The 20,770-nt window shown below is 42.0% G+C and overlaps 1 protein-coding gene across 1 annotated transcript in view; it reads left to right on the plus strand.

Annotated features, from left to right (window-relative positions):
* Positions 1-20,770, plus strand: part of CDYL2 (chromodomain Y like 2) — a 152,239-nt gene that overhangs the window by 87,281 nt on the left and 44,188 nt on the right. The window contains exon 2 of the mRNA XM_036084971.2: positions 15,439-16,027. Coding sequence (XP_035940864.1) covers positions 15,439-16,027 — 589 coding nt within the window. The remainder of the gene's footprint in view (positions 1-15,438; positions 16,028-20,770) is intronic.

Here is a 20,770-nt window from a genome sequence, read left to right on the forward strand (position 1 = left end):
ATTACAGTTTTGCATCTTGCTAGCTGTTTTTTATTTGCCCCATCGGTTCCTTGTTTCATTTTTTTCTGCACAATTGTGAGTTAAAAATTTTTTTTTAAAGTTTAGCATTTCTCATGATGCTTTTTAATCTTCACAATTATTTATACCTGTTTATTTTTTTTAAAGTAATTGCCCTAAAGCTTACATGATACATCTTTACCCAGTTTACCTACGTGTAACTTACACTGCTTCACATGTCGTTTGATGATCTTGTGATAATATCTTCCCATTTCCCTCCCTCTTCTGTCTTATTGTCATCTAACACGTTACTTTAACATTTGCCATGAACACATAGTACATTGCTGCTCTTTTTACTTTAGACACTCATTTAACTTTAGAGCAATTCAAGGTAACGAAAAAATTTTTAGTTTTACCTTCATTTATCCCATTCTCAGTGTTATTTCTTTGTGTAGATCCAAGTTTCTGTCTGGTGTCGTATTTCTTCATCTGAAGAACTTCCTTCAACATTCTGTGTAGAGTAGATGTGCTGGTGATGAAGTCCCTTAGTTTCTGTCTGAGAAATCTCTCTTTTTCACTTATGAAAGATATTTTTGCTGGATACCAAGTTGACGTCATGCATGGTTTTTGATAAGAAGTCTGATGTATTCTTATTTTTGTTTTTTTTGCTATGAAATGTGTCCTTTTTTCTCTCTGTATTTCGTTTTCTGCAGTTTCAATATCATATGACTTGGTATATTGTATTATATCGTGATCTTTTGTGGGGGCAGCATTTATCCTGCTCTGTTTTCTGAACTCTGGATTAGTGGTTTGGTACTATCACTAATTTTGAACATTTTTGGCTATTCATATTTCAAATATTTCTTCTGCCCATTCTCCCTTTCTTCTCCCCCTAGAATTCCAGTGATATGTATGTTAGAGTATTTGGTTTCATTCTACAGATCTTATATGCCCTTTTTTCTCCCTACTTTTTAAATTTATGTTTCAATTTGGCTAATTTCTATTGATCTACCTTCAAATATTTTGATTTTTTCCCTTAGCTATGTTGAGTCTACCAATCATTCTATCAACTGCAATCCTCATCTCTTTTATTATGATCTTGATTTCTTGCATTTTTATTTGACTATTTTTTATAGTTTCTTTAACTCCACTGAATTTTCCCATCTGATCTTGCATTTTTCACCTTCTCCATTAGAGCTGGTATCCAGGAGCACCTACTCAAGGTATCATCTTCAGTCTCTCTCTGCCAGCATCTGAGATTTTGAGCTAGTTGTTTTTTCTTTTCAATATCTGCTCTCTGATGAGTTCTAGACAAGTCAGGAACATAGGTTTGTCTGGATCTTTGTTGTTGTGACGTAGGGAGCAGTGCTTTTTTCCAACTCCACATTTTGAGTAGAAACTAGAAGCTAGTCCATAGATTTTTCTTCTGTTATTTTTTTGTTGTTGATTCAGAATTTTATTAGAACAAATTAAAAATTATGGACTGTGTGATTTCTGTTCTGTTTTTCTAGTGTGTTGAGATTTTCCTTGCAGTATAATATATACTTGTTTTTGTGAGTAATTAATGCATATTTGAAGAGAATGTAGTTTCATTCTGGAACAAAGTTGATAATGAATTATTCATATTTATTTTATACGTAATCATTTGCTAAACTTTTTAACTTCTGGTCAAGTCAAATTTTTTCTACTATCTCATGTTTTCTAGGCATAGAAGATGTGTAATCATATTGCCTACAAAAATGATAATTTTGACCCTTTTGTCCTATATTCATATTCTCCTTTTCCTATTTAATATTTTCTTGTGCTGTTCTTTTCACCCCAAATAGCTTAATATTGAAATCATTGTATATATCTTTGTTTTGGTCTTGACTTCAGTGGGAGTGCCTATTAGATTTTACTGTTAGCATTGATGCAAACTTCTAATTTAATATAGCTTTTCTTTGTCATATATATTTTTAGTCCTTTTTTTTTTTTTGCAGGAGAAGATGGTCTGGAATGAATTTAAAATTTGGGTAGTTGAGTTGGTGCATCTATTAAGAACATGTCATTTTTCCTTCTTTTACCAATTAATATGAAACTTTCTGGAATGAATTTAAAATTTGGGTAGTTGAGTTGGTGCATCTATTAAGAACATGTCATTTTTCCTTCTTTTACCAATTAATATGAAACTTATCTTAGTACTTTTAAAATTTAACCATCTGTAACTTCAAGATATTTTATTCTTTAAATATATTATTTCTTTCTGTTTTCTAGTTCCATTTAAGACATTTGTTATTGTTCGGTGGAATTTTTATATAGATTTTTATTGTTATGCTGTCTTTGTCAAGATTTTTCATGAAAGCAACACTAAATTTGTTCAGTGGATTTGGAAGCTTTCCATTTTTTTCTCTATGCACTAAAATAATATCTGTACTATTGGAACTACCTGTATTTTAAATATCTGAAAGATTCTTGGGTAGACTAATTTATGTTAGAACCTTTTCTTAGGAAATTGTTTAGTAACTACTCATTTTTTCCTGTAGTTATCATTCTGTTCAGATATTTAATTTTAGTAACTGTATCTGTTTCTTTCCAATTTCAGCTTCTTCTGAGTCATTTTTGCTAATGCATATATTATTTTATAATATGCATTTCACCCAGTATTCCAAACTTTTCAGCATGTAGAATGCATGGTATTGCATGCATTTAATTTACATCTGTTATATTGTTATTTCATTTCTGATTCATTTTATTTGTATTGCTCTAATTTTTTCCTCAATGGGATTAATCAGTAATTCATCTATTTTATTCCCTTGTCTCAAGGATCAATTGTTGTAATATACGTTTTGATTGCCTTGGCATTTCCTTGACTGTACATTTTTAAGATATTATCTTAGCGGTACTATGGGGTTTACCATTAACATCCTAAGTTTCAATATCAGTGTAGCTTCAATATCATAGAAAAACCTCTGCTTATATACAGCTCCCTCCCACTGTTTTTATTATCACTAATTGTATCTTTATATAGTATACCCATTAACACACATATATAATTATTGCTTAATGCATTTATCTTAAGCCATATATGAAACAAAAAGTTGTAAATGAAAAATACAGTAGTTCTGGCTTTTATATTTACTTATTGGTTATCTTTTCTGGAGTATGGCATTTCTTCATAAGGCTTCAATTTAATAGCTGTTATCTTTTAATTTTAGCCTAAGGGACTCCCATTAGCATATCTTTTAGGGCAAGTCTACTAGTGATATTATTACCTTAGTTTTTGTTTATCTGGAAATATCATAATTTTTCTTTCATTTTTGGAGGGTAGTTTTTTCAGATGTAAAATTCTTGGTTGACAGTTTTTTTCTTTGAGCATTTTAATGTGATTCTACTGCCCTCTGGCCTCCATCGTTCCTGATGAGAAATTGACTGTTAATCTTATTGAGGAGCTCTTGTATGTGAGGTGTTTCTCTCTTGCTGCTTTTAAGATTCTCTCTTTGGATTTGTATTTGAATGATCTGATTATAATGTGTCTCTTGTAGATCTCTTTGAGATGATCCTACTTGGAATTTGTTGAGCTTGTTGAATGTATAGACTTACATATTTCATAATATTTGGAAATTTTTGGCTCTTATTTCTTCAAATATTCTTTCTGCCCCCTTCTTTTCCTCCTCTCTTTCTAGAACACCCATTGTGTGTACATTGTTACCCTTGATGGAGTCTTACAGATCTGTTGGGTTGTGTTTATTTATTTATTTTTTCATTTTTTTTTTCTTTCTGCTCAGACTGGGTAATTTCAATTGAGCTGTCTTCAAGTTTGCTGATTCTTCTTTCTGCCTGCATAAATCATCTACTGAAACTCTCTGGTGGAATTTTCATTTAAGTTATTGTCCTTTTCAGCTCTCAAATTTCTGTTTGGCTCCTTTTTATGATTTTTAAAATCTCTATTGATGTTTTCTATTTGTTGAGACATTGTTACCCTGGCTTCACCTCTTTGTTCATGGTTTCCTCTACTTCCTTGAGCATATTTAAGACAGTTGATTTGAAGCCTTTGTCTACCAAGTCCAATGTCTGTCCTTCCTCAGGGATAGCCTGTTAATTTCTTCTGTTAATGGGTCATATTTCCTGTTTATTTTTTTTAAAGATTTTATTTATTTGGGAGAGTAGAGCAAGAGAGAGAGAGAGAGCACACGATGCGGCGAGGGGCAGAGGGAGAGGGAGAAGCAGACTCCCTACTGATAAGGGAGCCCAATGCAGGGCTCAATCCTAGGACCCTGGGATCATGACCTGAGCTGAAGGCAGACACTTAACTGAATGAGCCACCCAGGTGCCCCTTTTCTCTTTATTTTAATGTTTCACAGCTTTTTGTTGGAAACTGGGCAGTTAGAACTCTGAAAATCAGATTCCTCCCCCTTCTCAGTGTTTGTTTTTGTTTCTTCTTGTGGGCTGTTGCTGTTTGTTTAGAGAATTCTCTGAGCCCGTTTTGTAAAATCTGTATTCTTAGTCATGTGTGGTCTCTGAAGTCTCTGTTCCTTTAGCTTATGTTAAGCTAGTTGTGACAGATTTCCTTGTATTCTAGGAGAAATAAATATAGAAATCAGGAATAGAAAGAGAGAAAGAGAAAGAAAGAAATAAAGAGAGAAAGAAAGAGAGCAAGAAAGAGAAAGAATGAAGGAGAGAAAGACTGATTCTCCTAGATTGACTCTGTTGGGACATTCCTTCACTGCTTAGCCAGGCCATTTACAACTGCCTTCTTGTCACTTGTCCTTGCAGTGAGCCTAGAGATCAGCCAGAAGTGAAAAGTGTAGGGCTGTCTCAAGTCTTTTCCGAGCATGCATTCTGCCCTGGGCAAGTGCTCAACTTTCTAAATTTCCAGTATACATGGGCATTTTTGAATGCTTTAATTTTCTGAAGAAACTCTGTAGCTTTTCCTCCCAGGCTTTCTGTGCATCTATTGTTTTTCTCAACAGCACTCTTTTGCCCCACTTGGCAGCAGATTGTTCATTTGCCTTACATTGTTTTGAAAGAATGACTCTCCATAGCCATTTTTCCAACCTGAGTAAGTTTCAGGAATAACAAAACAAAAGCAAGTGCTTGTGTCTGTCTTTCACGTAGCCCATAGACCAGTTAGAACAAACACAGTTCTCTGAGGATAAGGTCTGCTCTGCGCTCTCCAGAACCAAGGACCGCGTTCCTATACTGGGAATGTGGGCTGCCATATTCAAGACTGCTGATGAGATGGGGAGTGGGAGGGTCAAGGGCAAGCAAAACTGATGCAGAGTTTTCCTTCTATTTTTAAGTTGTGTTTTCTTTTAAGTTGTGTTTTCCTTGATTCAGTGTTTGTGTGGTTGCTATAAACTTCGTTTTCCAGAATTCCTAAAGAGTTGATTCTGACTTTTTTGTTTGAGTTTTTCAACATTTCTGTGGAGGGACAGGCTTTTGGAGCTCCCTACTCTGCCATTTTGCTCTTTATTTTAGTTTTTGAATGTCAGTAGGTTCAGCTTTTATATGTTTTCTAGTTTGTTAATTTCTACTTTGATATTTATTCTTTCCTCTTACTTCCCAAGAGTGATTTTTTCTTTTACTGATTAGTCAGAGTCGATATTGAATTCTTTCCTTCTTCCCTCCCTTCTTCCTTCCTTCCTTCCTTCCTTCCTTCCTTCCTTCCTTCCTTCCTTCCTTCCTCCTTCCTTCCTTCCTTCCTTCCGCATCCCAACTACTTTCATAATATGTGTGTACTTAGTTTTTACTTCTCAAAAAATCATTATTATAAATTTCCTTAGATCTTTATCTGATGGTCCTGAGGGTTATTTTTTTCATTTGTAAAAGTGGTTGGGATTTATTTTTAAATTGTGCTTTCATCTAGTATTATAGCATGGTATTATAGCATGTGGAATGCAGTCTACACAATATTTTCTTTTTGGCATTTATTAGTTTTTCTCTGATATTTTAGTACATAATCAATTTTTATAAGTGTTCCAAAAGTGGTTTTCTTTAAATTTTGTAGATTTTATTTTCTTTACAAATTATGAAGTTAAAAGTTTATGTTTATACAAATACCTGCAATATTTACTAGAATGACCATCATATTTATATTATTCAGATTTCTTATATCCCAATTTTCCATTTGCTTTATCGTTCCATATCTGAAAGTATTGAGTTTAAGTCTTCAGTTCAAATTGCTTCTATCAATTTCTGTTGAATTGTTTAGTAATTTTTTGATCTGTTATTTGCTGCAGAAAAGTTCGTGCCTGTTATATATTTGGTATTTTTAATGAAGAAAATTTTCCTTTTCTATCTAATGCATCTTGTTCCTCAATTTTACTTTGATACTCTGTACAAAATTTGGTACTGCCTGATATATCTTAGCTTATTCTTTTTTTTTAAGATTCATCCATTTTATTTATTTATTTATTTATTTAAAGATTTTATTTATTTGAGAGAGAGAGAGCACAAGCAGGGAGAGCGGCAGGCAGGGGAGAAGCAGGCTCCCTGCTGAACAAGGAGCCCAGTGTGGGGCTTGATCCCAGGACCCTGGGATCATGACCTGAGCCACAGGCCGCTGCTTAACTGACTGAGCCACCCATGCACCCCTTATCCATTCATTTTATTTTATTTTATTTTATTTTTTTAAAGATTTTATTTATTCATGAGAGACAGAGAGAGAGAGAGAGAGAGAGGCAGAAGGAGAAGCAGCCTCCCAAGGAGCAGGGAGCCTGATGCGGGACTCGATCCCAGGACCCTGAGATCATGACCTGAGCCGAAGGCAGACGCTTAACCGTCTGAGCCACCCAGGCACCCTATCCATTCATTTTAGAAGAGAGAGAGCATGCACGAGTTGGGGGATGGACAGTGGGGGAGGGAGAGACAGAAGCCCTAGCAGATCCCAGCTGCTTAGAGCCTGACTGAGCCACCCATGTGCCCACATCTTTGCTTATCCTTCTAATTTCTATCACTAAGTAAATAAGTATATGATGAGTGCTTAAAATTGTTAGGTTTTATGATTGTTGTTAATATTCAGATGCTTTTTTTTTTAGTTTTAGTATACAATTGTGTATACTAAATGCTACGCTTGGACTTTTAAAAAAACATTTGGAGGGGCACCTGGGTGGCTCAGTCAGTTAAGCATCTGCTTTTAGCTCAGGTCGTGATCTCAGGGTCCTAGAGATTGAGCCTGCATTGGGCTCCCTGCTCAGTGAGGAGTCTGCTTCTCCCTCTCCCTCTGCTTCTCCTCCCAGTTTGTGTTCTCTCTCTCTCTCAAATAAATAAATAAAATCTAAAAAAACAAAAACAACCCTATTTGGAATAATTATAGATTTTTAGAAGAATTATGGAGATAGTACACAGAGTTCCCATATACCCCCCTAAACAGTTTTCACAGTTATTTACATTGTACACCATGTACATCTATCAAAACTAAGAAATTAACATTGGTGTTGCATTATGAACTAAACTGTGGACTTCATCAGGATTTCACCAGTATTTCGTGAATTTCCTTTTCAGGATCCGGTCCAGGAGACCACATTGAATCTGGTCATTACTTTCTCAGTGCCCCTCTAATCCCAGACAGTATCCCCATCTTTCCTTGCATTACATGACCTTAACACTTTTCAAAAATATCGGTCAGGTGTTTTGTAGATTGTTTCTTAGTCTGAGTTTGTCTGATGTTTCCTCAAGAGGTAATGGCTTTGAAGAGTTATCCTGCAGAGGGAAACACCCTTCTGAGGGAATCGTGTCAGAGTATGCATGGCATCGACATGATTTACTCTGGGTGATACAGCCTGGAGCACTGGTGTTTGCCAGGTCTCTCCACTGTACAGTTACTGTTTCTCTCTTCACATACTCTTCTCATTAGAAAGAAGTTATTGAGTTTTGTCACTCAAGGGGAGAAGAATTCAGCTCCACCGCCTAAAGGAGGGATATCAGTTGATGGGCATCTGTTAAAACTACCATGGTAGTTAATAAGTATGTTGGGGAGATACTTTGATGCTGTGCAAATATCTGATTTCTCTTTAAAGTTTTACGCACTAATTTTAGCATCTGTCTATAGCAATTATTTCTGTGGTATTCCAGTAGTGATTTTTTCTGTGTGCCTTATTCTTTTTACATTTATTATTTGGATTCTTTTGTAAGGAATATTGGTCTTTTCTCCTCCATTTGTTTATTTATTCCAGAGTCAGCAAACTTTTTCTGTAATAAGCCAGATAGCAAACATTTTAGACCTTATGGGTCATGCAGTCTCTGTTAGTTTTGTGGTTTGGAACACCCATAGATAATACATAAATGAATGGGCATGAGTATGTTCCTATAAATCTTTATTTTTAAAACAGGCCTTGGGCCAGATTTGGCCTGTAGGCAACTTCTGATAAGTAATTCACTTATTTATATCAAATGAACTCATGGATATTTATTTTACTCTTTGGGTTATAAATGTAGTACTCTCACTATTTATTTTCTTATTCAAATTGTTCTAGCTTTGGCCACTGGGAGCTCTTTCAGTTGGTTCCTTTTGGCATTCTCCCATCATTCGGAGCTTATTTATTTAATTTTTAAATACTTTCTTATTTTCTGGCACTGCAGGATCCTCAAGGTCATTTTTTAAATGGGTAGTTATATATATTTTGTTCCTTAACACATGAGATGTCTTCCTCCTTCCTTTTCATCTGAAGGCCCACTTCAATGGTTTTAGAATTCTTAAGTTTACAATATTTATTTTTTTCAGTGTTTATTCTGGTGTTTTATGTTCTCTGAAGTCTGCATGATTTTTTCCCTATCATTTTGGATAAGGGAGAGTTGGGGTGTGAGAGTGAGGAGTTTAATTTTTTGAAATTAAGTTTTGTGGAGCACCTGGGTGGCTCAGTTGGTTAAGTGTCTGCCTTCAGCTCAGGTTATGATCTCAGGGTCCTGGGATGGAGCCCCGTGTTGGGCTCCCTGCTCAGCGGGGAGCCTGCTTCTCTCTCTGCCCCTCCCCCCACTCATGCTCTCTCTCTCTCTCTCAAATAAATAAATAAATAAAATCTTAAAAAAGAGTAGTTTTGCAAGAATAGGAAAAAAGAAATAAAGTCAATTTATTCTCAACCTCTGCCTCCCCCATCACCGAGATCTTTCCTTGACCTACAGACTCAAGAGACAGAGATTTCTTCTGGTAGGCTTTATTCGAGTTCTTGTCCCATTTTGGTTTTTTCCCCTACCAGACTTACCTTGGTTGGGTCTCTGTTGACCCTCTCATGTTTGTTTCTCATGTTCCTTAAGGTTTTCTTTAAAAACCGCTGTATCTTTGGAAAGCTTTTCAAGAACCTTGTCTCTCTCAAAGATTTGATTTTCTGCATGTTGATTCTGTCCTTTCCTGGTTCTGATGGGAATTTTATTTCTTTGCTTGTGTTTTTCTTTTGGTTTCCTTGCATCCTTTCTTATGTAAATGAGTCTTTCATTTCAGTCTCCTGCTCAACTGGTTGGTTTCATTTCATCATTTACCTTTCCTTCTCTCTCTTCTAAAAACAGAGTTCATATTTTCTGCCATCTTTGAAAACACGACACAAACCTTATGTAAAAATGTGCAGTAGTGCTTTTCCCAGTTGTGATTTTCCGAGAACCTTTAGTGATGATCGTGTTCTGATACATTTTAGAAGTTCTTACAAATGTGTCTGCGACGGATGTTGTTGCCAGATTTTGCCTGTGTGTTCTTGATCAAAGAGAGATCTCTCTGGGTCAGTGTTTTCCAATTGAGGGGTGTGGGAATTCCTCTTGGTCCCTCATCACTTGGATGCTACTGAATTCCCCGCTCAGACTCTCACCTGGAGGCTAGCTTAAATCACATGGCTCTTAGCCGAATTTCTTGGTCCAGCAGCTATTTCTCTAGTGTAGGTTTGCTGAACTGAGTGGGAAATGCTGCCTATTTATACTGCCTTCTCTGATGAGATAATCTGAAACAGTCAGTCTTCCTGACCTGAAACAGTCCATACCTAGTTGCTTCCCGGACCTGTCCTATCTTTATCCTTGCTGAGGACCTTGTACCCCAAGTCTAATGATGGGGTCCCTGTGCCTTTCTACCCCCAAGGAAGTTGTCCCAGGATATTGAAAGGATACAGAGAGAGGTCCTTGCAGGTGTGGGGCTTGAGGTCCAGAATCTGGGGATGTGTAGGGATGGCTGCTCTGGTGAATGTATGGGCACACAGCAGGCATGGGCCTCTTCCTTTATTCTTTCTTGCTCTTGCTGTTGGCATTCACAGGGCAATCATGTCTCAGTAACACAAAGTTTATCAATCCAGTCCCATCTGGTGTGGGAGGCATTCCTTCAAGAGTCTGGAAAACCTTTGGTCACCCCGGGTTTCTGAGTTACTGTAATTTCATATGCTGTTTTTGTTTGGTGGGAAGCTGGGATAGGAATATGATTGATGATTAGTCTGTTTCCATTTGAACCAATGGAGAATTGGAGCAGAAGAGGAGGGAGGCCCCCCCATGGCAAGCTAGGAGAGTCAGGCCCAGGAGGCTACTCCGAAGGCACGTAAAGGTACTTTAGGTCTTCTGTGACCTTGGCAGTGCTGAGGGCAAGCATCTTAAGCTGTAGATACACTGTCAGGTTGGGTCCTCAGCCAGGTTGGGCCCACTGGACAGAAGTGGGTGGTGGGTATAGTGCACTCACTGAAAGCGTGGGGTCTGGAGCCAAGATGCTTTGGGCCAAGTCTTAGCTCTCTGCTGATAGTCGGAGGTGGGGCCTTGGCCAAGGGCCTTAACCTCTGGGTGCCTCAGTTTTAACCTCTCTTAAAAAAAGGAGAGAATAAAATGACCTGCCTCGTTGGGTTATTGTGAAGATTGATTGAGTTCGTGTGTATAATATATAGTCAGCCTATAGGTATCACATACAGCAGCGGCTGACACTTTATAAGTGCTGGATGCGTGTGAGGTAGTGGTATTATCTGACTGGCCTGCTAGTGGAAGGTTGAAGACGAAGGTGGGGAGTGACCTCTCTCTGCTTGGAAAGGCCTCTCCCTGGTTCAAATTTTTTCCACCTCCAAAGGCCCTGTTCGGTGTTAGCTTAACTTGATCTTTCTCGCAGGAGCCTTTTCTGCCCATCCGATCCGGAGTGGTCCCGTTCCCTCCATCACTGTTTCCTGTCTCACCTTCTCTTCACTGTCATTTGTCACCACATGTTACTTCACGCTGGCTTATTTAAGGGCTGTGTGCCCCCCCCCAGCTCGATGGCTTCCCACTGGTGAGGTGTGCCCCGGGGGCTGAGGACTCCAGCTGAGGAGTCTGACGAGCGAGGGGTCCCATCTTGACTCACCACCTACTGACTCTGTGATCCAGAGAGAGTTACCTACCTTCTCTGAGCCTCAGCTTTCTCACCTGTCCAGTGGTGAGAGTCATGCCCAGCTGCTGGCCTGGGTACGAAGGTGAAGTCTAAAACCTCACGAGTGCTCAGCACAGTTCCTGGAACAGCATGTCCCAGTAAAGGTGATTATCATCATTACTTTTCCTAATGAGAAAGCCATCCGCTCATCATTGCGGTGGTGGTCATAATTGCGTTGGAAGCTCCCTGCCCTCGCCTGCCCTAGGAGAGTGTCTCATGTTGGCTGGGATCACAGGGAGTAAATGTTAATTAATGATTTGGTTGAACTCTGAGAAATAGTTCAAGGTCTCAGATTGCTTATCTTTGAAAGAAAGGAGCTGGTGGGTGTGTGTGAACACACAAGTTTTTAATATCATTCATGTGTCTGTCAGTAATTACAAGGGGAGGGAATTGATGACTGTCTCCATTTGGAGGGACTGGACTTTAGGGAGTGCAGGAGGCCTTGCGCTGGTGAGGTGGGAGGGTGGACCTGGAGGCCTAGGTCTGTGTTTTCAGCAGGTGTGAGGTGTTAGAGGACAGTGGAAGAGGCTGGGAGACCTTAAGGGGAAGAAAGGATTTCCCAGACAGAGAGTGCTGCAATCTTAGCAAGATCACGTCCTAAATTATGTGGGCTTTTGTTATCACCAGCACAAATTAGAATTCTGGTTCTGTTTGAGAATCTCCTGAGAAGAAGAGGAAAAGAGGGTCAGAAAACCTATACAGGGATGTAAAGAAGGAAATTAGGTCCCTGGAGATTACAGATTCCAAGTATGATGGGAAATTCGGAGCCAGCTTTCTTCTAAGCTCCTTGTGAGCATTTTGGTCTTTCAGTAAAAGCAGTTCATTTTGTGAACCTGAAAGAAATAGGCTTTGTGAACCTATTTTACGGATGGGGAGACTGAGGCCCGGAGAAGTTGGGCAACTTGCCTAGGGTCATGTGGATAGAAAGTGGCAGAGCCAACAGTTTCCCCGCACACATCAGGCTATTAGGGATGGTCTTGTTAATACCGTTTGTTGTTGGGGTCGCCTGGGTGGCTCAGTAGGTTAAGCATTCAACTCTTGGTTTCAGCTCAGGTCATGATCTGAGGGTGGTGAGATTGAGCCCCTCATTGGGCTCCATGGTCAGTGTGGAGTCTGCTTGAGATTCTCTCCTTCTCCCTCTGCCCTTCCCCCTGCTCACCTGCGCACACTCTCTCTCTCTCTCTCTAAATAAATAAATAAATAAAATCTTTAAAGAAATACTATTTATTGTTGGTATTGGGTTAATTTAAGTAGAAATGGCTGTCAAGCCACCCAGTGGCTTTGTGGATGGGACCAGAGGTAGCGGCAGTAACCTTTCTGTTTCGATTTGTGACTCTGTGACTCAATCCTCGAGTAGCTAGGAGGGAAGAAACAAAGCCCCCCACCTGCAGTGTGGCCCTCAGTAGCTGTGTGGACACTGTGCCCTTGCTGACTCCCCAGTCTTCTTGAGTAAGGCTGCTCGGCATAGCTGTCTCCCATACTTAGAAGGACTTAAGTAAGTAGGTTGACTCTCCTTCCCAGGGAGGAATTGATATCCTTAGGGGGTCATATGCTGCAGGGTGGAGAAACATTCTGTCTTTAGATACCACCAAGGTTTGTATTCTCAGGAGGATATGCAAGATTAAGTGACCTTTACTAAGGAATGAAAAACTACTTATTTGTATATTCTCCACAACCACCCTGTGAGGTAGGTGCTGTTATTTCCCCCTTGTTTGATGAGTCATATGCGGCCTAAAGAGGTTTAACTTGCTTAAGAACACATAATAAAAGGCTTACAGGAGATTTAAACCAGATAGTCTTGTTCCATAGCCTTATACTAGGTTTGTTTTGATGAGTGAGTGCCATCCATCCATCCACCCATCCATTTCTGAACCCACCTCTTTACCCTCCCTTTCACCCATGAATCCAGTCATCTGCCCATTTATCCATCCTTCCATTCACCCACAATCCCAGTTTCCACCCATGTGTCCATCCATCCACCAGCCATCCATTTTTCTATCCATCCATCCATCCCACAATCCACCCATCTATTCATTCATCCACCTACCCACCTATCCATTGTGTTGGCTATTTGTCTAACATAGTTTTCTGCTTCATCCTGGGGAAGAAGTTTCTCTTGGGGAAAAAGTTTCTTCATATGCTTTCTGAAGCTGGAGACCTCCATGCCAACACAAATCCCTTAGCTCCTGAGAAATATCTGGGCTTTCTTCTGATACTCCTAGGTTGGTGTTCTTGAGAATGCTGCTCTTTCAGGTAGGGCCAGGGTGCTGTTCACCTTCCTCCGTCTATAAACCTGCAGCGCGTTTTCCCCTTCAAAGACCTCCAAATGTGCAAGGCTTCAGACTCTTCCAGAAACACTCTTGACTTTCTGAAGCATCATCACAAATGAAAACTCAACTTGCCCCATTCCTTGATCCAGAGATTGGGAAGTTGGATTAGTTTGGCATGGTTTTACTTTTTTAAACTGTTATAGAGTTTGTGTGATACATCTAAAAATTATGTAATAAATCTAAAACAGATGTTCACAGAGCATTTTGTAAGGAAAGGAATTTTAATAGAAATAGGCCAATTTGATTGTAGATAAATCGATTAAGGAAACCATTTAAATTGTCTCTGAAGAAGCAGTGTTATGAAGAGGCAGTATGGCCTAGCCATTTGCATATTTATTAAGTGCAAAGCAGTGAAAATCATTTAATTATTTTGCATAGCCTCTGTTGTACTTCAGCCATTGGGAGGCAATCTCACTTTTCAACGTTTTTTTACTTTTTATTGTGGAAATTTTTAAACATAAATATTTAGACATGTACATGTAAACAGTCATATAATGAACCCTCATGCACTTGGTACCCATCTTGAAAAATGATCAACTATACCTGTATTCACTTCTCCCTTCTGACCTGGTTTTTCTGTTCATGAGTTTCAAGGGTATATTCCTCACTCATTAATTTCACTTGGCCAGAATTCCATTATGTTGACATTGAAATGTAATGAACTTTTGAGCGTAGTTGTTTCACTTTTTCATTGAAATTTAGCTCTTTGGGTGTAGAGTATTGGGAATTTTCTGTCTTTTTTTTTTTTTTTAAATTTAAAGAATTTCACATCTAAGGCAAAGTTGAAAGAATAATAAATGAACCCTCATGTATTCTTCCCCTCAACGGACCAGTTATTAGCATCAGGACTGGCTTTTTTCTAAGTGTGTTCTTCCATGAGAATCCTTGAAGACAGGGCAGATTTTCGTACCTTTGAAGGTACGTAGACAGTAGCACATGGCTTTAGACCCAGACAGATAGAGGTTCAGGTCTCACCTCTTAGCCCTGCATTGTAGGCTGGGGGAGCTTACTGTGGGAGTGGGCAGGGAGGGATATTGGGCTTTGTCAATTCAAATCAGTGTGGGTCAGTATGGAAGATTTTTGTAGCTTGTGATTAAGGAAATAAGTTGGAGGTGAGAGTGGTTCAAATCCCAGCTCTGCCCTTACCAGCTTGGGACTTGGTTGAGTGACCTGATCTCCCTCATTTCCTCAGTATAGACCGGGGATAGAAAGAATACCTATTGCACTGGGTTATCATCAGGGAAAATGCAATGGGACCATCCATGCCCGGCATTTAGTACCTGGCCAATGAGTGTGACTAAGCATTTGTATTATTATAAATAAGGATACATTTAGCATAGTGCCTACCATGTAAGTGCTCCATAAATGTTACTTACCATAAGTAAGGGTGAAAAAGTCACACCAAATTGGTCTTTATATGTCTGATTTTACTTTGGTGCAATGAAAAGAATAAAGACCTTTAGTGAAAGCTCGCACTGTGATTTCAAGCAAGGGTAAGCCTTGGATGGACAGGCAGATGCCACCAGCCAGGCATGGCATCACATGGTTGTCATAGGGGACGGCCGAGGGCCTCTGGTTCCATTCAGTGGTGTCCTAAAATAAACCAGCCTTCTTGGACACTCCTGGAAGTGTCGGCTTCTGGTGTTGAATGGCTCGCCCCAGGGCTGGGCAGGTGCTTCTGTCCTGGGTGTGGGCTTTGTGCTATTGTTGCCTGGGACTGATTTCTTTCCTCTCTCCTTTTTTTTTTTCTCTCTTTTCTGGCTCTCTCATCTTGTGTCCCAGGTCGAAAGGATTGTAGACAAGAGGAAGAACAAGAAAGGGAAATGGGAGTATCTTATCCGATGGAAAGGCTACGGAAGCACGGAGGACACGTGGGAGCCAGAGCACCATCTGTTGCACTGTGAGGAGTTTATCGACGAATTCAACGGGCTGCACATGTCCAAGGACAAAAGGATCAAGTCAGGGAAGCAGACCAGCGCCTCCAAGCTCCTGCGTGACGGCCGAGGCCCGTCGGTTGAGAAACTCTCCCACAGACCTTCAGAATCTGGAAAGAGCAAAGGGACTTCCCATAAAAGGAAGCGAATCAACCCTTCCCTGTCCAAGCCAAAAAAAGGCTATTCAGCCAAGCCCCCTGCGGGAGGCGACAGGGCCGCCAAGACGGTGTCTTACAGGACTACCCCCAGCGGTTTGCAGATAATGCCTCTGAAAAAGGCTCAGAACGGGATGGAGAATGGGGACGCCGGCTCCGAGAAGGACGAGAGGCACTTTGGAAACGGGTCCCACCAGCCTGGCTTGGATTTGAATGATGTAGGAGAACAAGAACTGGCCGAATGTGGTGTCAACCATGGGGCATTGGCAGAGAACGGGCTCGGTACGTGGCTTGTCTTTCCCTCCTGTGTCTGGGGCTTTTCATGCAGCCTAGGAAGCTACATAAGACCCCCACCCCCACCCCAACAACCCTGACTCTTAGCTAGGTAGTAATTCTCCTTCTGTCTCTCTCACCGAGGGCCGTGTGGCCTTGGTCATAGGCCCACACTGGTTAGAGACACCTGTGCATGGGGGGGAGGCCAAGCCACTGGTGCTCCAGCCAAGGCCTGTAATTGGGCTGAAAATTCCTGACTACTTGAACATACCCAGAGCCATGGTAACCGCTCTCGAGCCTCTGTTGTGAGGGCAGCTCCCAAGTCCTCACCCGCCGGGACCCAAGACTCATGTCCCCAGAGGGCCAGTGTCTCTCTGGGGTCGCATGCACTTCCCAGGGAAGAGCATGCTTTCAATCTCATTGAGCCTTCCACAGTGTAGCCCAGAAAGGTGGGGTCTGCCCCTCTTCTCAGACCCAGTTTGGACTGAAATTCTCCAAACCCGTCCTTAAGCTGCAGCCTCTCACGCCTCATCTGTTGCTGGCCTGGGGGATCCGGCCCCATGTCTGTAGAGGTCCTGGATGCTGCCCCGACCACATCCTCTGCTAATTCGTTGGGTTTGCACCTTCTTCTTCCACCCTGGAAGCAACCCAGCAAAGGTTACAGAATTCCTCCGTTTTACCAGGTGCCCACAGGCAAAGTTAAGGAAAGAGGAGGCAATGACGCAGGTAATTAAAGCTCCCAAACCTGACATTTCCTTAATAGTGAAATTACTCCTTGACTAAGGCTTAGCGGCCCCGATCTTCCAGGTTAGCCGTCTGAACGCGTTCCCTCCCCTCGCTCGTTTCCCAGACACCTGTGTGTCTAGGTGGTGGCATTCTTCTCTTTAGCTGCCAGAACCCAAGCCTCGGGATGAGCGTGGACAACCCGGGCCCAACAGGGAAGGGACATCTGATGCCCTGGATGGAACCTGAGTGTATGTGGGCGTAGGGGTGTGGGACGCAGGTGGGACGGGCTCAGAACTCCCAGGAGGGGCAAGTGCACAGGAGAGCGATGGTGACTTCAGAGTGCAAAGTGCTCAGGGCATGCCCCGCTGCAGAGAGCTGGGGCGTCTTTAGGGAATCTTGCCAGGGAATCTGAGCGATCTGCTTTGAGGTTCCTCTTTCTCCAGAGAGAGGAATTTCACCCAAACAAGATTTATTTAGCAGTGTCTGCCCCAGATTGACTCACGTTTCCGTCTGGGGATCCCCGGTGCTGACATGACTCTGTCTGCTAACATATGTAAAAACTGTTTGTTTTAAAAATTCCTCTCTCGGGGAGGAGTGGGCTTGTGTCAATGAGGCCTGGCATAAACATCCATGTTTGACGTTCCCCTGACAGCTGCCTACGGGCGAGGGATTCCCTGTCTCGGGGAGGACGGCTGGTGAGGGGAACTTCTGAGGTTTCTTGGGTGTGGATGCAAGGAACCTGCGCATGATGCCCCGCACCCTGGCTGGTAGCAGTCCTCTGCCCGGCTCAAAATGCGGCTGCCCCAAGAGTGTGCGGAGAGGCATCGCTGACTGTAGCCACCAGCCTGCAGGGTGAAGCAGAGAAGCCAGGCTTGTAGAGAAGTCTAGATGGAGGTGCACCTCTCATTCCACATGACTTTCCAAAGTGGGGCAGAGCTCCTTGCCGTCTGCTCTCCATTTTGGGCCTCGTCGATGCCCCCTGGTTCATGATCTGCTGATGGGGCACGGTACCCCACAACCAGGGTGGGAGGGTGAGGATGAGCCTGCTGGGATCTGAGGTGGCCTTGTTAAATCCCATTCTTAACTCCAGAATGCTTCTCTAGACCTTTCTTGTCTCTGGTCTCTTATTGGCCTCATTTTTCTCACCGATGTTGAATGCTCTCTACTTGGGCATGTACCTGGACAGAGAGGAGGAAGCTACCTACTTCTGTTTTGTTCTGTTTTGGGCATTCTCAAAGGGCTCTTTGGCTTAATTACATTCCATGGTATTGGTGTCCTTGAGATTCCCCTGTAAGGTTAAAGCTGCCGTTCTCACATTTTATGTGTCTAAGATTACCTGGCACCCTGTTAAAAATGACGGTCCCATAGAGTCTGACTTATTAAGTCTGGGGTGGAGCCCAGAAGATGGGTTTTTAGCAAGCACCCCAGGTGACTCTAATGCATTTTGAAACGTGCTCTGTGGCAAAATGGGGGTGGCAATTAAGGCTCACATCAGATGTCAATTTAAGTCAATTCAATGCTTTTTTTTTTTTTTTAGCACTTCCTAAGGGTTAGTCACCACACTAGGTGCTTGGAGCAATAAAAAGATAGGTAAGGACTTCTCCCAGTAAGATGAGAGTGGATGGCTCCAGGTCAGTGTTGAGAGGTTCCTGAGAGGTTCAGTGGAAGAGGTAACATGTATATTACATACATGGTGTAGCTTTGCCATGCCCACATTCACATCCTCTGTGGTCACTGGGCTGATAAATTCTCCAAGCACTGTCAGCCTTTAACATTCTAGTTAGAACTAGCTTACTATCTTGGGTCTTAGGATAACTGGGGAAAAGAAAAGACTGGGAATCCTTAACCAAAGAGAGAAGGTGGTTCGGGGTTCTTAGATAAGACTCAAGACAGAGGAGTTTTGTGGTTCCAGAACTTGCCAGCAAGGGGTCAGAGGTGTAGTCAAGTAAAACATGGCTCCACTTACGTTTTCAACCAGAGAAAAGTCTCGATGAAGCCAGTGTCCATGCCCATGTGGAAACTTGACTGTTGTCTTCCTCCCCATTTCCCTCACTCCACCTTTCCCCACCTCCACCAAAGGATCTGGTGCCTAGCGGCACAAGGTGATCCAGTCGGGTTTGCAGCACAGAGAAGGGATTATCCTTGGCTCCCAGAAGGGGCCGGGGAGATCCTGGCTTCGCCTTCCCAGCATTTGTTTTGGGGGTGGGCTGTTGCTTTTTATATGATTTTAACTTCTCGTTGGTGAATTAAGGTTCTGCATACAGAAAAGCAACTTATGTAACACGTTACTCATTTACTGCTGACTTCCCTGATCTGTGCTGTGGGAACAAATGCTAAATTGGGGCTCTGGCGGGTGGTGTTTTGGTTTCAGCCTGCATTTTCCCCAGCGATGTTTGTGAAATGTGTGCAGCGACTGAATACTGCTCTCGATTCTGACTCCTCTGGTAATGACAAATGGCTCTGTGGTCCGGAACCATCTGCCTCAGTATCTCTTGGGGAGCTTGTTAAAAATGGGCTCCACCCCAATCCAGTGAATCTGGATCTCAGGGGCAGGGTGTGGGTTATGCATTTTAAATGCTGAATTTTAACTATGCAGTCATTGCAGAGGAAGTATTTGGTTTCTCAGCAGTGGTTCATGGATCCATTTGCTGGTAGAGCCAAAGTTACATGTTAGATGTTAAGCTTATGGAAGTGGGAATGTGATTTGGTCCTCCAAAGGTTTAAAACTTGACATCACTTCTTGCTGATGCACTTTTCCACCAGGCATCTCTCTCTCTCTTACACTCTCTCTCCCTCTCTCTTTTTCTCTAAAATAGACTGGTTTCATCCGTATGGAAAAGCTGTTAAGTTGGCTGGCTTCTCTCCTGGCCTGGTCCAGGAGAACTGGCTAGCTTACTCTTGTCTGATATGGGCCAAAGCATCAGTACTTTTTAGATTCGGATGAGCCTCTAACCTGTGGAAACATCCCTAACTGCGAGCCAGCATTCCACCCTGAGTGCGAGCACAACCCACAGGTGCCCAGCTTTCTCCCGAATGTCCGTGAAGCCAGTGAGCTTCCAGTGTTGATGCCAAGCCTGTGGCCCTACGTTCGCTTTTCTTGGAATTCTGAGAATCCTTTTCCTTGCGTCCTGATAACTGTTGCCTGTTGTGCGGGGACTGCAGCTCAGATGCTGCTTGATTCAGTATTTTCAGAATAGTTCCTATCATTGAATGAGTCACCGCACACAAACAGGCAACATTTGCCATTTCTCTCCATTGATCTTTTAAAATGATCTCAGCTTTCACTTCTATAATGTTTATCTCTTCCCACTCCTTTTCCTGCATGATTATCATTTTGCCCTTCACTGATCATCGGGGAGTAAGCATGTTTTAAAAGCACCTCAGGACTCAGGAGGATCGTGGATAGTGCCCTGTGGTTTTTAAGAACTTAGGGCTCTCACACATGGAGCCGGCATCAGAATCCCCTGAAGGGTGTGTCAGAACACAGGGTTGTTATGCCAACCTACCAGGTGTCTGATTCAGTAGATGTGGAGTAGAGCCTGAGAGTCTGCATTTCTAGAAAGTTCCCAGATGCTGCCGCTGGTCTGGGGACCCCACGTGCAGATCTACTGCTCTAGACTAATGAGCACCAAGAGGGTTGAGACAAAAATGACAGATGGTGGTTGTGAATACCAGTTGGTGGTAATGGACGGAGTGGAAGCACTTTTGCTCTGGACCTTGAGTTGGTATTCACAAGAATCCTAAGTTCAAAGTTTGTGAAATGAAAAGTTAAGTTCAAAGTTTTAGAGGATGAGAACTCCCCTACGATGAGGCCTTGGGGTTTATGAAGTACTTTTTATGATCCTCATACGGTCCTGAGAGCTAGCTTTGGTGGTTCTACCCATTTTACAGAGGAGGAAACTAAGGGTACGTGTGCCCAGGTCGGAACTAGGAGAGAAATCCAGGCAATTTGACTACGGAGCTGGCCTCTCCACCACTGCCCCTCTAGCTCGCGAGCAGTGTAAGACAGTTCCTAAAACCCTGATC

The sequence above is a fragment of the Halichoerus grypus genome, chromosome 15 (genome assembly GCF_964656455.1).
Source record: "Halichoerus grypus chromosome 15, mHalGry1.hap1.1, whole genome shotgun sequence".
Taxonomy (NCBI): Eukaryota; Metazoa; Chordata; class Mammalia; order Carnivora; family Phocidae; genus Halichoerus; species Halichoerus grypus.